This window comes from Calypte anna, chromosome 2, assembly GCF_003957555.1.
Source record: "Calypte anna isolate BGI_N300 chromosome 2, bCalAnn1_v1.p, whole genome shotgun sequence".
In the NCBI taxonomy this organism is placed as follows: domain Eukaryota; kingdom Metazoa; phylum Chordata; class Aves; order Apodiformes; family Trochilidae; genus Calypte; species Calypte anna.
In genome coordinates this window covers 20,748,736-20,761,437 of record NC_044245.1, presented here as the reverse complement: position 1 = coordinate 20,761,437, position 12,702 = coordinate 20,748,736, and the positions used below count along the sequence as shown (strand labels likewise).

The window sequence follows — 12,702 nt, the reverse complement described above, 5'->3', positions numbered from 1 at the left end:
AGTCAGCATAAAAGGAAACACAAGCACCAGTTGAGCATCCTGCAGTTCTTCATTGTTGTAGGCAGTGGTGTTGAGATTTGGGAGAATTTTTGCTGGAAGCAGGGTTTGTTGAGGTTCTAGGGCATAAGGCGTATTGTAGCACAAGGGAATGTACATTACCATGATGGTTATTTTACATTTCTGGGTGGGAAAACAAGGAAAGAAAAAAGGGTAAAAAAAAAAAAACAAAACAAAGAAAAAATTTGCCACCAACTGCTATGATTTTCATTCTACAAGAATGGAGCCAGGTGAAAAATTGCCTTGCACAGGGGTTTCTCTTCCTCTCCCAATACCTTAATTTGTCTCTTGAACCAAAATGGAAACATGGTGTGGGGTTTATTACTGTCAGTATAGCTCCCATTGAATGTCATTGTTTCTTCTGAGAATCTGTGCTATGAGGAATAGCAATGCTAATGCTAGCTTTGACAATGAACTTTTTACATCTTCAAAGTTTTCTATAAATATTAGCTAAGGGTCTAGTAATATGTTTGGGTTTTTTCTGTTGTAACAGGATTTCTGTGGGGAGAGATGGTATCTCCCTTTCCTCCTGCATGCTTATTAAATCAGTAGCCTACTAAATCAGGAGTATATTGGTGTCAGCTCCAAGGGCTTGCATTTCAGAATGGTAAATAATGTAAGAAAGTGCAAGTCAATGGTCAATCAGTGCCAGCAAAAGTGATGTTGGAATTCAGCAATGCTATTAGGTGTAGGGTTTGCTTCTTTTAAACCTAGAAAAAAAAATTACTTAAAGCATAAAGCACCTTTTTGAAGCTAAATCTCAATTGACTGTGGTTTTCTGTTCTTATGTTCAGGATGGATTTTGGGCAGATCATTCTTGTGAAAAGAAAATTGGCTACATTTGTAAAAGGAAACCCATGCCAGAATCTCCCACAGAAGAGGAAACTGTTGACATGGGCTGCCAAAGAGTAAGTGAAGAAAAAGTTGTCTGATCTGAATAGGCTTCTAGGGATGATTAAATGGAGAAAATGCCACCTAGGTGACAGATAAAAAAAAAAAATGAAAATTGAGTTCTGCATTGCCATAATCAGAACAAGTTTGCCTTCTTATTTCTATGCCAGTTGGATTACTTCATACATACGAATAATTGTAGGCTCTGACTGTCATTTGGCTCTTGATGCTCCCTCTCTTTTTCCAGAACTTAATCCAACCTCAAACCTGTAGTCCCGGCAGAGGATAATTTTTCCTTGATTGGCATTCAAGCCTTCCTAAGGAATTTGCCTGTATCAGCAGTTGCCCTTCAGCTCTGGATAGAATTTTCTGTAAAATTATTCATAGCAGGAAGTGCGTGCTTGTCTACTTACTGTCCTCAAGGCTTTGTTGTAGTCTCTGGCACTGCTCTCTACTTTGAAGAATTTATGAGTGCTTGAGCAAAATTAATCCATTGCACTCCCTCTGAACTGCCAGCAGATCTGTTGTTTATTTAGAAATGCCCATCCTTTGGTAACATAACACTCAGTAATTAAAAAAAATTTACTGCAATTTGCTATGTCCTTGGGAATCTTACTGGTTTTTGTTTCTCATGAAGAAAGTTCCTTTTCTCCTAAGTCTGCTTTAAACAGCTGCAGTGGATGTCTTTGGTGTTTATTCCTAGTATTCATAAAAGAGTACCTGTGAACCTTACAAATATTCAATTGTTGGAGAAGAAAAAGGGACCTTAATGCTAATGGGTGTTATGGTTCTCCTCACCTAGAGGACTAACTGCATGCTTGTAGAAAAAAAAGTCTATCATAGTTGAGAAACTGAAAGCCACCAGAAGAAAATTTGTGTCAGTTGTGGTTTGTCATAGCAAACTCTTTCTTCTTTAAGCATATTCCTGAGTTAATGACACTTGAATGATAAAATATCAAAAAACCAGTGCTAATGTTGGTTACTAATAAACAAACTTTTTTGAGGTGTCATTCCCTTTCTGAGAACCCAAGCTGAAAATTGCTTCTCAAGACCATTTTCATGACTGCACAATATCTATGTGCTAGTTATAATCCTATAACGAGCACTGAAAGTGCACAGCAAAGCCCCTTATGCTTTCATAAGTGGAATGCACTGATTGAAAGTTCATTGCTTGTGAAAAATTGTATTATAAAAGAAAAATTTTAAAAGCTGTATTCCTCACTGTTTTCAGTCCAGCTTTTTCAGTTCAGTTGTTCCTTTTTCTAATGATTATAATGATCATTTGATAGTGGTATACATCAGGGTTTTTTTGCCTTGTCTTGCCTTCCCTTGCCTTGCCCCTTGCATTTCCTCTTACCTTGCCTTCTTTTTAAACAAATTTAGAAAAGCTGCAACATATGCAATCTCTTGATGTCTCTTTTGACAGGGTTGGAAAAGACATGGTTTTTATTGTTACTTCATTGGAAATACATTTGTATCATATTCTCAAGCAAATCAAACCTGTGTAAGGCATCAGGCCTTTTTGGCAACTGTTAGAGACAGGTACGTAAAAGTCTATTTGCATGAGGGGATCACATAAAGCTTTAACATCCAGTGTCATTGGAATATCAAAATAAAAATTCTGAACTGGACAAGAGTTCAGGCAATAGCTATGTGTAGATGCAGAACTTCTCACAGTTTTTGCATGTGTATTAAAATCCAGGAATTGAGTTTATAGTACATCAGTGATGGCTAGGAAATCAGTATATATATATATATATATATATGGTTATAGCAAGGAAAAAATAGAATTATGTTTTCTGTTTTCTTAATAACACTTTGAAATGCCTACCAACCTAGTGAGGCTGAGAAATAAATTATAGGAGTTGATGAGGCTGCCACCACTGGACTTACTTTGCATTTAGCATAGCACAGAGAAGACACAAGCTGATGGGTTTTCTTTGAGTAAGGGATGCAGAATCTAATTTGATTATTAAATGTAGAGATATGCTTCTGAATTCCTTTCAAAAGGTAGTTTAAATGAGCACGAACGTACAGTTTTGGCCTGCCTGGTTTTCTCAGAGTTGGGCTACTTTAAAAGGATTTAAATAAAAAACCAAATGATGAACCTGAAGATCCATCACCATTCAGCCAGGGTTCAGTGTGTGCTAAATTTCTGAGTGACTGGTGCACATTATTGAATGTGGAAATTTGGAAAAAAATGAAAGTTTAAGAACCAAAGCCTATTTCACTTGCAGTTGACTTAATGCTTTACCTCTTATATCTTTCTATATAATCTAAATAGATACGTTATAATGAGAAAACTCTTAAGTGTCATGGATGGTAGCATTCTAGTTGTAAGTAGAACTGCAACTGTCATAGAGAGGATTTAGCAGTATTGTGGTCTTCAGACTATATGTTAAGATCAGACTTCTTTTATTTATTTGATTTCTGAAGAGATGTTTGTTTAAAAGCCACAATGAATTATGACAGGCTTTACATCTACATATGTTTGTTTCCCAGACCTAAACTTGCCTTTATTATCACTGGATTTAACCTGTAGTGTTCCTTAGTTTGATAACTTAGTGTCATGCTACTCTTGCTCTACTTTTGTGTATTTCTTGAATAAAGCTGAGATTCATTTTCCAGTTTTGGATCTGCCTGAAAGAAGTCATTCAGATACAAGGAGACTAGAAACACTCAAAAAATGCAGTGGTATAACACATAAGTCACGTCAGGTTTCTTCTTTCCCACCAATTTCATGTCAGTCTGTGACTGCCATTTTCTTTACTGGACATTCAAAGAAAAGGTGGAATACTCTGGTATTCAAGCTTGCAAAATATCTGTTATGTAATGTTTGGTTATGAACTTAGTTCAAGTAAATCCACCCAAACTACACCTTCAAGAAGGTACAGTGGTAATTCTGAGAAAATATAAGCCTTTTACAACTTCTAAAAGTAAATTTTATGGTATTAATTTAATGATTGTGTTCTTTTGAGTAGATACGAACAAGCCTTTCTCACTAGTTTGGTTGGGCTGAGAACAGAAAGATACTTTTGGATTGGACTTTCAGATGTAGAAGAAAAGGGAACATTCAAGTGGGCTAATGGCGAGTCTGTCTTATTTACACACTGGAATTCTGAAATGCCTGGTGGGTAAAGATGTTTCATGAATCCACTACTTGATTCTTTTTATTTTACTCCCTAGCCCTTACTTAATGGAATAAATACTGACTGCTCTCAAATTCTCTCACTGCTTTTCTCAAGTGTGCAGTATTGTTGCTAACTTTCAGTGTAGTGTTGAAATGAGTTTTTAATATGAGCTTGGATAAAACCTTTAAACTGAGATCAAGTTTCTGATTTGCATATCTTCTGGAAAAGTCAGTGTCTCTACTACTCAGGAATAGCAAACTCTGCAGGCATACTGCACCCTCCTTGGAAGTCCTACCTGTTCAGCCAGGTCTCAATGCACTTGCTGTGTGTTCTGAGGTATGTGAGATCACAGCATGCAATCAGCATCTCTGCTCTTAAAGAAAATGTGATTATAGAAAAAGATAAGAGGGCCAAGGTTAGATTTATGTTTAGTATTTTTGTGATTACTATCTTTACTAGATCAGCTATTATTTCCTTGTTTCAACTCTTACTAAATTTTGTGGACATCGCTAAATTTTTCTCTTCTAATAAAATTTTGGGTAGCCATGTCATCTCTGACATGATCACATCAGGAAGAGGATGGTTAGCAACATGAGAAACATTTCTGAGTCTGTAAAAAGACTTAATTTCTGTTAGGATAGAATACGAAGTTTTCTAAATTCTTGTGACCCTTTAAATGTTATTTTGTGCATTCCTGTTTACAACCAGGAAGAAAGCGGGGCTGCGTTGCCATGAGGACTGGGATCGCAGGTGGATTATGGGATGTATTAAAATGTGAAGAAAAGGCAAAGTTCCTATGCAAAATGTGGGCAGAGGGAGTGACGACTCCACCTGCTCCTACCACAACTCCTATTCCCCGGTGTCCAGAAGGTTGGAACTCAAACAATCGTATTAGTTTCTGTTTCAAAGTAAGTATGTAGCTTATTTCTCCATGAAGATGCATTCTATTTGCTGCACATGCATGCAATAAAAACTGGTAAACACATGTTTTATTGTGTCATAAGTTTATTTATAGATCATATGTGGAGGTCTTTTTCCTTTATATTGAACTGCTTACAGTTTTATTTCTTCCATTGAAGTCTGATCTTCAGGTCTGACCTTCTGATCTTAATTTCCTATCTTTTTTTTTAAGATTAAGTGTCTTGTTATCTTGCAGCACATACTCCTGTCAGCAATGCAGGCTTGCTTAAAGACATACTAAGCCTTTGTTTCAAAGAGGTGAACACTCATAAATCCTATATTCAAAGTTTCTGTAATCCTCATAGAACAAGTTAATGTAAATGAATTGCTGGTGGGTAGCTGATATTACTTGGTCTTGTGATTTATGTGGTCTATTTTTTCTGATTACAAAATGATTTCATTAGCCTTTTTCAGGAGGGGAGAAGAAAACATGGCTTGAATCTCAGGCGTTTTGTCGAGCTATAGGAGGAGATCTGGCCTCCATTAATGGTAAAGAAGAACAGGATGTGATATGGCGTTCTATTGTGTGAGTATCTGCAGTGTGGTCATCTTAATTTTAATTACCCATTTGATCTTTCTGAAAATTTTTCTTTTTATGGATATTTTTTTACTCCAGTGTAATTAAAGGTTGAACCCGATGATCCTTGAGGTGCGTTGCAACTTGGAATTCTATGATTCTGTGTTTTGTATTGAACACAGCAAAAAAACCCAGAGCTACTGAAATACCAGGAGTTGTGTGACTAGTGGAATCACTCCAGAAACTAATGTTAAAATGGGATTGGAAAGATATCTACTTGAGGCAAGATTTATCATCTGTTGTAAAAATATTTACTGCGAATTTGAGGATACTGTAAAATTACCACACGTGCCAGATGATTTCACATAAGCAAGTGTACAAATAGGGTAGCAGTTGTGATATAAATCTGGTCAATATATTGATTCCATATGATTTTAATGAACGAATTAGAAAGCAGAAGCAACTTCTGATTCTTTTATTACCACACAGGGCATGTAAATAATGTTCATAAGTCCTTGAACAGTAAAAAGCAGGTGTGAGATTTCTGAATGAGATCAAATACTCTTAAAAAGGTAGCACTTGCAATCCAACCTGAATAGGCTGGGCTCAATGAACTGGTACATCCCTATTGAAGTAGGAAGCAGGACTGAAACATGGCAGCCTTGCAAAATGCTGCAACTCTACTAGAATTCCAGCTATGTACTTATAGTAAGTATAACATTCACATGCTGTATTGATACAAATTAACTCATTAAATTCAGGCAAATCACTGAAATGTGTCTGCTTGCAGACAATAAGTAATTTAAGGTGCAGTTTTTAAAACATGATTCAACTGCTGCAAGTTTCTGTGTTTTGAAACAGCAAATGCCTTTACAGAGACAATAAAATGTTGATTAATGGAGCAACAGTAACTATTGACCCATCATACAAATATATGTATTAACTTATTTTCAAGAGTTGGGTTGGATCTGGACATTTTCTTGGTCAGCATTTCAGTGGGTCTGAGTTAAAGCATAGTGATAGCATCTTGAAGTGGTTGAATTTTAATTATTTCCACACTGTTATTGTTTTTAACAGCTCTAAGAATTATTTTTAGAGTATCTTATTAATTGTTGTGAATTATAGGCTATGTAAATACTGTAACACCCTTATTAGTTTTGCTTTGATGTTTTAACTACTTACTAATAGGTTATTTATTATTCTTTAGGAACAATGGCTATTACAACCAAAATTTCTGGATGGGCTTGTATTACTTGAATCCTGATGATGGCTTTGTTTGGAGTGATGGATCTCCAGTGAGTGATTTAATTTTCCACACCTGTTATTTTACATTGCCTGTGCTTCTCAAGTGTGGGGGGTGTTTCTGTTTCTGTGTAATTTTATGCTTAATCATAACCCTCTGCTGTGTCATGCTTAATTTAGGAAAGTTTATGAATTGCAATTTCATGGCCCAGTTTCTTTGGCTAAAGCACTGGTTTCTGAAAAGAAAACATGCATTGAATCAACAAGCAAATTAAATTCATGTACACTAAAAGGATTCCTTATAAATGCAAAGATTTTTTGAGTAAAATAGTCTACATTTAGTATTTCTGTCCTTTGGTAGTTAGATCCTTGTCTAAATTGGCCTACATTCCAATAATCTGAATGCAGTTGTTTTATGTCAGTGTGACTTGACTATAATTTAGACTAAGATCTGAAGCTGTAGAAGCAAAAGTGGGTTTTAAGATGTGAGCATATTTCATGCAAGGCTGGTCAAAATATCTTGAAGGAATTTTACCATACAGAAAACTAAAACTGGAATTTATAGAGGAATATTAGAATAGCAGTAATCTTTTTCTGAAAAAAAATGCCAAGAGTTTTGTTATGTAATAATAATGTCCTGCTACCTTACTCATACAGGATATTTACTTAACATCAACATGTAGCATGCCCCATCCTTATTAAATGAATTTTGCAGAATTTATGTCCTATAAAAAATGTCAGTATTCTTCCAGGTCTGATCAAAAACAACTGTTACCTAGGGTGCAGTTCAGTGACAATCTGGAAGAAAGTTTAAAATGTCAGGAATTTTATGTGGAGTTTCTGGTTTGCTCTTTGTTTTTTAAACTGGCAGTAGGAGCAAATTGTAAGTCTGGAGTTTGATGCTGTCTCCTTCCTCTCTCCATTTTCTTTCTCTGTAGCAGAATTTTCATAAAATCTTTTCTGTTGTAGGTGAGGTATGAAAACTGGGGCTTGGGAGAACCCAATTATTATCAAGGAATTGAACACTGTGCAGAACTCAATGGTGGTTCCAGCATGCTTTGGAATGACAGGCACTGTGATTATCTGTATGGCTGGATTTGCCAGATAAGAAAAGGTATCTTACTCCTTTGCATTAGTATAAAAGCAAAATATACTCTGTTGATTTTTTCTTGAATTTTCAGAAATAAGTAATTTCAAGGCCTGTCAGGCTGGTTAACTCTGGAATGTGAAATATCAAAGTGATATAAGCATTTCCATGTCTTCAATGCATTTAAAGATTCAGAGCCTTTGGTGCTTTGCTGGGATTTCACCTATCTTTCTCTATGATTTCAGAAGGGCCAATGTGATATGTTACTTTTAATATCCACACTCACTTTTAACTTTTAGAGAAATTTGTGCACTTGCTTATTTTGGATTTTTAGTTGAGTTTCATGTTTTTAGTAAATAGATAGCAAAACAATTCACATACATAATTTTAGGTATGAAAACTCCCTTCTTTGCTCAGCGTAGGTACTGTTTTGTCAGCTCTAGCTGAAATCTGTAGCTGAAAGATGGAGCCTATTTTCAGGAGGCTTTATTTTGCATTGACTGGATTTTATATTGGTGGTTTCTTGTCAGGTATATGTTGGTTCCTTGATAAATTCTCTTGAGATCTGAGTTTTGATGTTTTTTGTTTTCTGAAGACCTCCGAACAAGATTTATAATTGAGGGAAATCTTGAGTTCTAGAAGCAGGGCATCTACCTAACTCTGAGTGTTTCAGAAAGAGCTCATTTAAACATTTTACCACAATCTTATACTGTGCTTTACTGAGTAAAGCAAAATAAAAATGCTGGGGAAAGGAGGGAGAGGAAGATACAGAGCTGTCTTAATGCTTTGGGAGTTAAGGTTTTCTGCATCTGGTGAATACAGAAAATAATTACTTAATTCAGATGAATTTAAAGATGTTTTATAATACTCTGCATATCAGGAACAGCCTATATTTAGAGCCTTAGGGAGAAAGAAGATGTATTTAAAATTTAACAGTGCAACAAAAATAAGAGATTAAGGCTATTTAGTTCCTCCTAGTTTTTGGTGTTAAATCCTTTGGTAACTGTAAAATTTAGTGTCAATAGAAAAATATACCTATTAATCATAGTAAATATTTGCTTTTGCAGTAGAAAGTGTACAATAAAAATGAATGTTTTTTCTTACAGGGGCAAGTGTAAAGCCAGAACCAACAGAATCTCCTGCACCCAGTAGGTGTTATTATTATAACTCTTCGTGTATGTGTATGTCTAAAAACATTTTTAAAATTTTTCTAATAAGAATGTCTTGTGTCTCAGGAACATTGTAGTTAACTTAACCTTTATCTTACAGATTATAAGACTACTGAGGATGGATGGCTTGTACATGAAGACAAACAATATTATTTCAGCACAGAGAATGTTCCTATGGAAAAAGGTCGTGAGTTCTGCAAGAGGAACTTTGGAGATCTTGCTGTCATTCAGACTGAAAGTGAAAGAAAGTTCCTCTGGCGATATGTAAGAAAAATCATTAATACTATGGAATAAATCATCCAAAACAAGTGAGCATGGGCACAAATCCTTTTCACTCTGGTGTACTCCCTAGAAGTTTTATTATGGTGAAATTGCAGTAGCAATAAGCTAGATCAGTATGAGGAACAATTTCACATATTTTCTTAGATTTTTTTTCACTACTGAGACAAAGACAATTTTGGTTTGGTACTTTGCATAGAAATAAGCAGAGTAAGCATTTAACAGATAATTTTTTGCTTTTCTTATTCAATGTGGTGATTACACCACATCTCATCTGTCTGCAGCTGGTAATATGCTAAGGTAAGTCTTAATGCTTGCTTGTAATTGATAAAGCAATTCATATCCTCAGTCAGATGTATATTGCTCCATACCATGACAATAGATTCTATGATAAAAAGTGGAAATATATATAATTTTAATGTTCATATTCTAGCTCTTGAAAAATGGCAAAGAGGATGCATATTTCATTGGTTTACAACTGAGTGTTGACCAGCGGACAAGGTAGGCCAACTAGAATTATCAAGTTTGCTTTAAAACAATGTACAGAGCAGAAAAAAAATAATGAAATACTTGAATGAAATTGTGGCCTGCCAAAGCAAATGAGAATATTTTTCCTCTGAGTTCTGTGAGCCTGTGTTTGGAAGCTCACCTTTTATTGGCCCTCTAATCCTGCTCATGCGCAGTGGGGGGCCCACCCTAATCAGGCACAGGTGGGCTTAACACAAGCTCATGCCCACTACCTGGTAATTAGTGGCACCTGGTTGCCTCATTTCACTACAAGTCATATGTAAAAACAATAGCTAATGACACTATATAAGTGCACCAGATGCACTTTGAAGGAAAGCAGGTTTTCTGCAAGCTTTTCTGAATGTCTCTATGAAACATCATATTGATTTTTACGTGTGATTCTATGTCAGGTCTGCTTTCAGTTCATTCTTGGTATTGAAGTGCCCAGGTAGATTCCTAGGTCTTGGTTCTCCTTTTAGTCCACAAGGTCAATGAGGACCCTCCAGTGGATAATTATGATGTTAGGTGGACCAGATTAACTTCTGAAAATGAGGTATCTACGCCAATCCATTGTTTTTGTAAGGGCCCTAAGATGAATGTACTTTTAAGTGAAGTACCTTGTCTATGTGTCTGCAGGGTGAACCAAGGCACCTCTATCACCCAGGTTACAAAGGAGTGTATATCCCAAGAAATATTTCATTTTCTGGTTGTGTTTCTGTTCTTTATTGTGTAATCTACATGGATGTACACATTTTTCAGTGTTTATATTTTTCCTTATGGTAAGGTACATTGCACAGGAATTTCCTTGTAGGTGGTTTGTCAAGTCCTTTTCCTCTGCATGGGGGCAAGATCAAGCATTTTACCATGCTGCAAATATCTCTTGTGTCTGTAGCAGACACAGGGAATGTATGACTTGGGGGAAATGGTGAGCATCTGGGTTCTCTCATGCTGAAGTGATGTCTGGCTGTTGTTTTGACTCGAATGATTGAGTATTGTCCTATCAGTTGCAAAAAAATCAGCACATTGTTTCAATGCAGAGTAAACACAACTTCAATACATACTCTGCACAGAGTAAGTTTAGTGCTATTAGTAAAGAAGCAAATTGGTCAAAAACCACTTATACTATGGATGGTTATAATAAACATATTGCAAAATTGAAGCAGTTCTATTTCTGTCCCCAATAAGTGTTTTGTTGGATTGTTTTCTTAAGCTGGATGGATGGCACTCCAGTGACTTACTTGGCATGGGCACCACATGAACCTAACTTTGCAAATAATGATGAAAACTGTGTAGTTATGTATAAGAATTTAGGTGAGTTTTTTTAAGTTTGTTCCTAAATTTCGTTATTTGTGTGTTATGTTACAATTTTTTTTTCATCTGAGAAGCACCTCTCCCACATTTATTTTCCTCTTTTGCAAGATGTTATAGGAGTAGATCATAGTATTGTATTCAGGATTTAATAGTTTCGTGCTCTTTCGTTTACCTTAGTCCTAGCACGGGGAAGGTCTGGTAGAGGTTGATGGTTGTGTTTGCTATATGACTGGTTTATATTTTTAATTAAAATTGGCTGAATGTGACATTATAACATTGATATTTCTAGTCCCTGCTTCTTCACTGCTTTTAACATTCTATAATTACAGCGTGTAAAATGTGAGAGATTTATCCTAGATGCTGATATAGTATGTTAAGAAAGTGAGGACTTAGGACTTGATCCTGCCTTTCAACTAAAATCCCGTTGTGTAAGAATGAGTGAAAAGGTTTTCCATTTGCGTAGCTCTGGATGTGGTATCATATAGTTTCCCATTTGTATTCTGTGCAGGATTTTGGAATGATATAAACTGCGGTTATCCAAATCCCTACATCTGTGAAAGGCACAACAGTTCCATTAATTCAACTGTTCCTCCAACAACATTTTCGAGTCCAAGAGGATGTCATCCAACTTGGCTTTCCTTTCACAATAAGGTACCATAACAAATAGAACATATGTTAGATGTTTGGCAAAGCATTAAATAGCAAACAAGGGAATTATTTAATAATATTGCCTCCTACTACATTAAAATATTACCTTTTTTTTTTATTTTTACAGAGTCCTGGTTGATGCTTTTCTTTTTTTTGCAGGAAAGGTGCTTTTTGTTGCTTCTAATGAACACAGATGAGCACATTCAGTAGTTTTTCAGTGCTGAATCTATTTTCCATTTTATCTTCCTTAACTTTGCTAAAGTGGTATGCTTTGTAGAGTCAAATAAATAAACTGGCAGACTAATATCAGTCATGCTTAGTTTAACATTGTTAGCTAACTGTCTATAAAATTCAGTTTCTACTTATTTTTTTAGGGATTTCAGAACAAATCTAATATGTGTCTTGTTGAGCAAAACACTTACTTAAGATCTTTAGTTTCATACTGAACAAAGATCAGAACAAAAATCCCCCCCTTATTTTAAGCTGAATGTGGGGTTTTTTCCAGATAAATTCATTATTTTTACTTTTTTCCATCCTGCTTTGTTTAAAGCTGTGGTTTTCAATCTGTGAAGGACATTGAAATAAAGATAATATATAGAATTTTTTTTATGTTTTAGTGTTACAAAATATTTGGATCTACAGAAGATGAACGTGTCACTTGGCATGCTGCACGAACAGCTTGCATGAATTTAGGAGGAAACCTGGCCACTATCCCTAATGAACAAGTGCAAGGTATTGTGCATAGCTTTGTAGCAACTAGATGAGATAATATTTAATCTTTGCAGGATGTCTGTTGTATTTTTGTAATTATGGGCAGGATTTGAATAATTGCACATCTCATTTTTTCCCAAAATATGTAATTTTTAGAAATTTACTATGAAGTGTAAGCATACATACATACAT

General features: G+C 35.5%; 1 protein-coding gene across 2 annotated transcripts in view; it reads left to right on the top strand.

Annotated features, from left to right (window-relative positions):
• LOC103527499 (macrophage mannose receptor 1) overlaps nucleotides 1-12,702 on the top strand; it is a 52,229-nt gene that overhangs the window by 25,642 nt on the left and 13,885 nt on the right. For both annotated transcript variants that reach the window (XM_008492693.2, XM_030446511.1), the window contains 13 exons: nucleotides 852-965; nucleotides 2,375-2,490; nucleotides 3,930-4,078; nucleotides 4,788-4,987; nucleotides 5,444-5,565; nucleotides 6,764-6,851; nucleotides 7,768-7,912; nucleotides 8,992-9,033; nucleotides 9,155-9,318; nucleotides 9,767-9,834; nucleotides 11,051-11,151; nucleotides 11,660-11,802; nucleotides 12,417-12,531. In XM_008492693.2, the coding sequence (XP_008490915.2) occupies nucleotides 852-965; nucleotides 2,375-2,490; nucleotides 3,930-4,078; nucleotides 4,788-4,987; nucleotides 5,444-5,565; nucleotides 6,764-6,851; nucleotides 7,768-7,912; nucleotides 8,992-9,033; nucleotides 9,155-9,318; nucleotides 9,767-9,834; nucleotides 11,051-11,151; nucleotides 11,660-11,802; nucleotides 12,417-12,531 (1,567 nt within the window). The remainder of the gene's footprint in view (nucleotides 1-851; nucleotides 966-2,374; nucleotides 2,491-3,929; nucleotides 4,079-4,787; nucleotides 4,988-5,443; nucleotides 5,566-6,763; nucleotides 6,852-7,767; nucleotides 7,913-8,991; nucleotides 9,034-9,154; nucleotides 9,319-9,766; nucleotides 9,835-11,050; nucleotides 11,152-11,659; nucleotides 11,803-12,416; nucleotides 12,532-12,702) is intronic.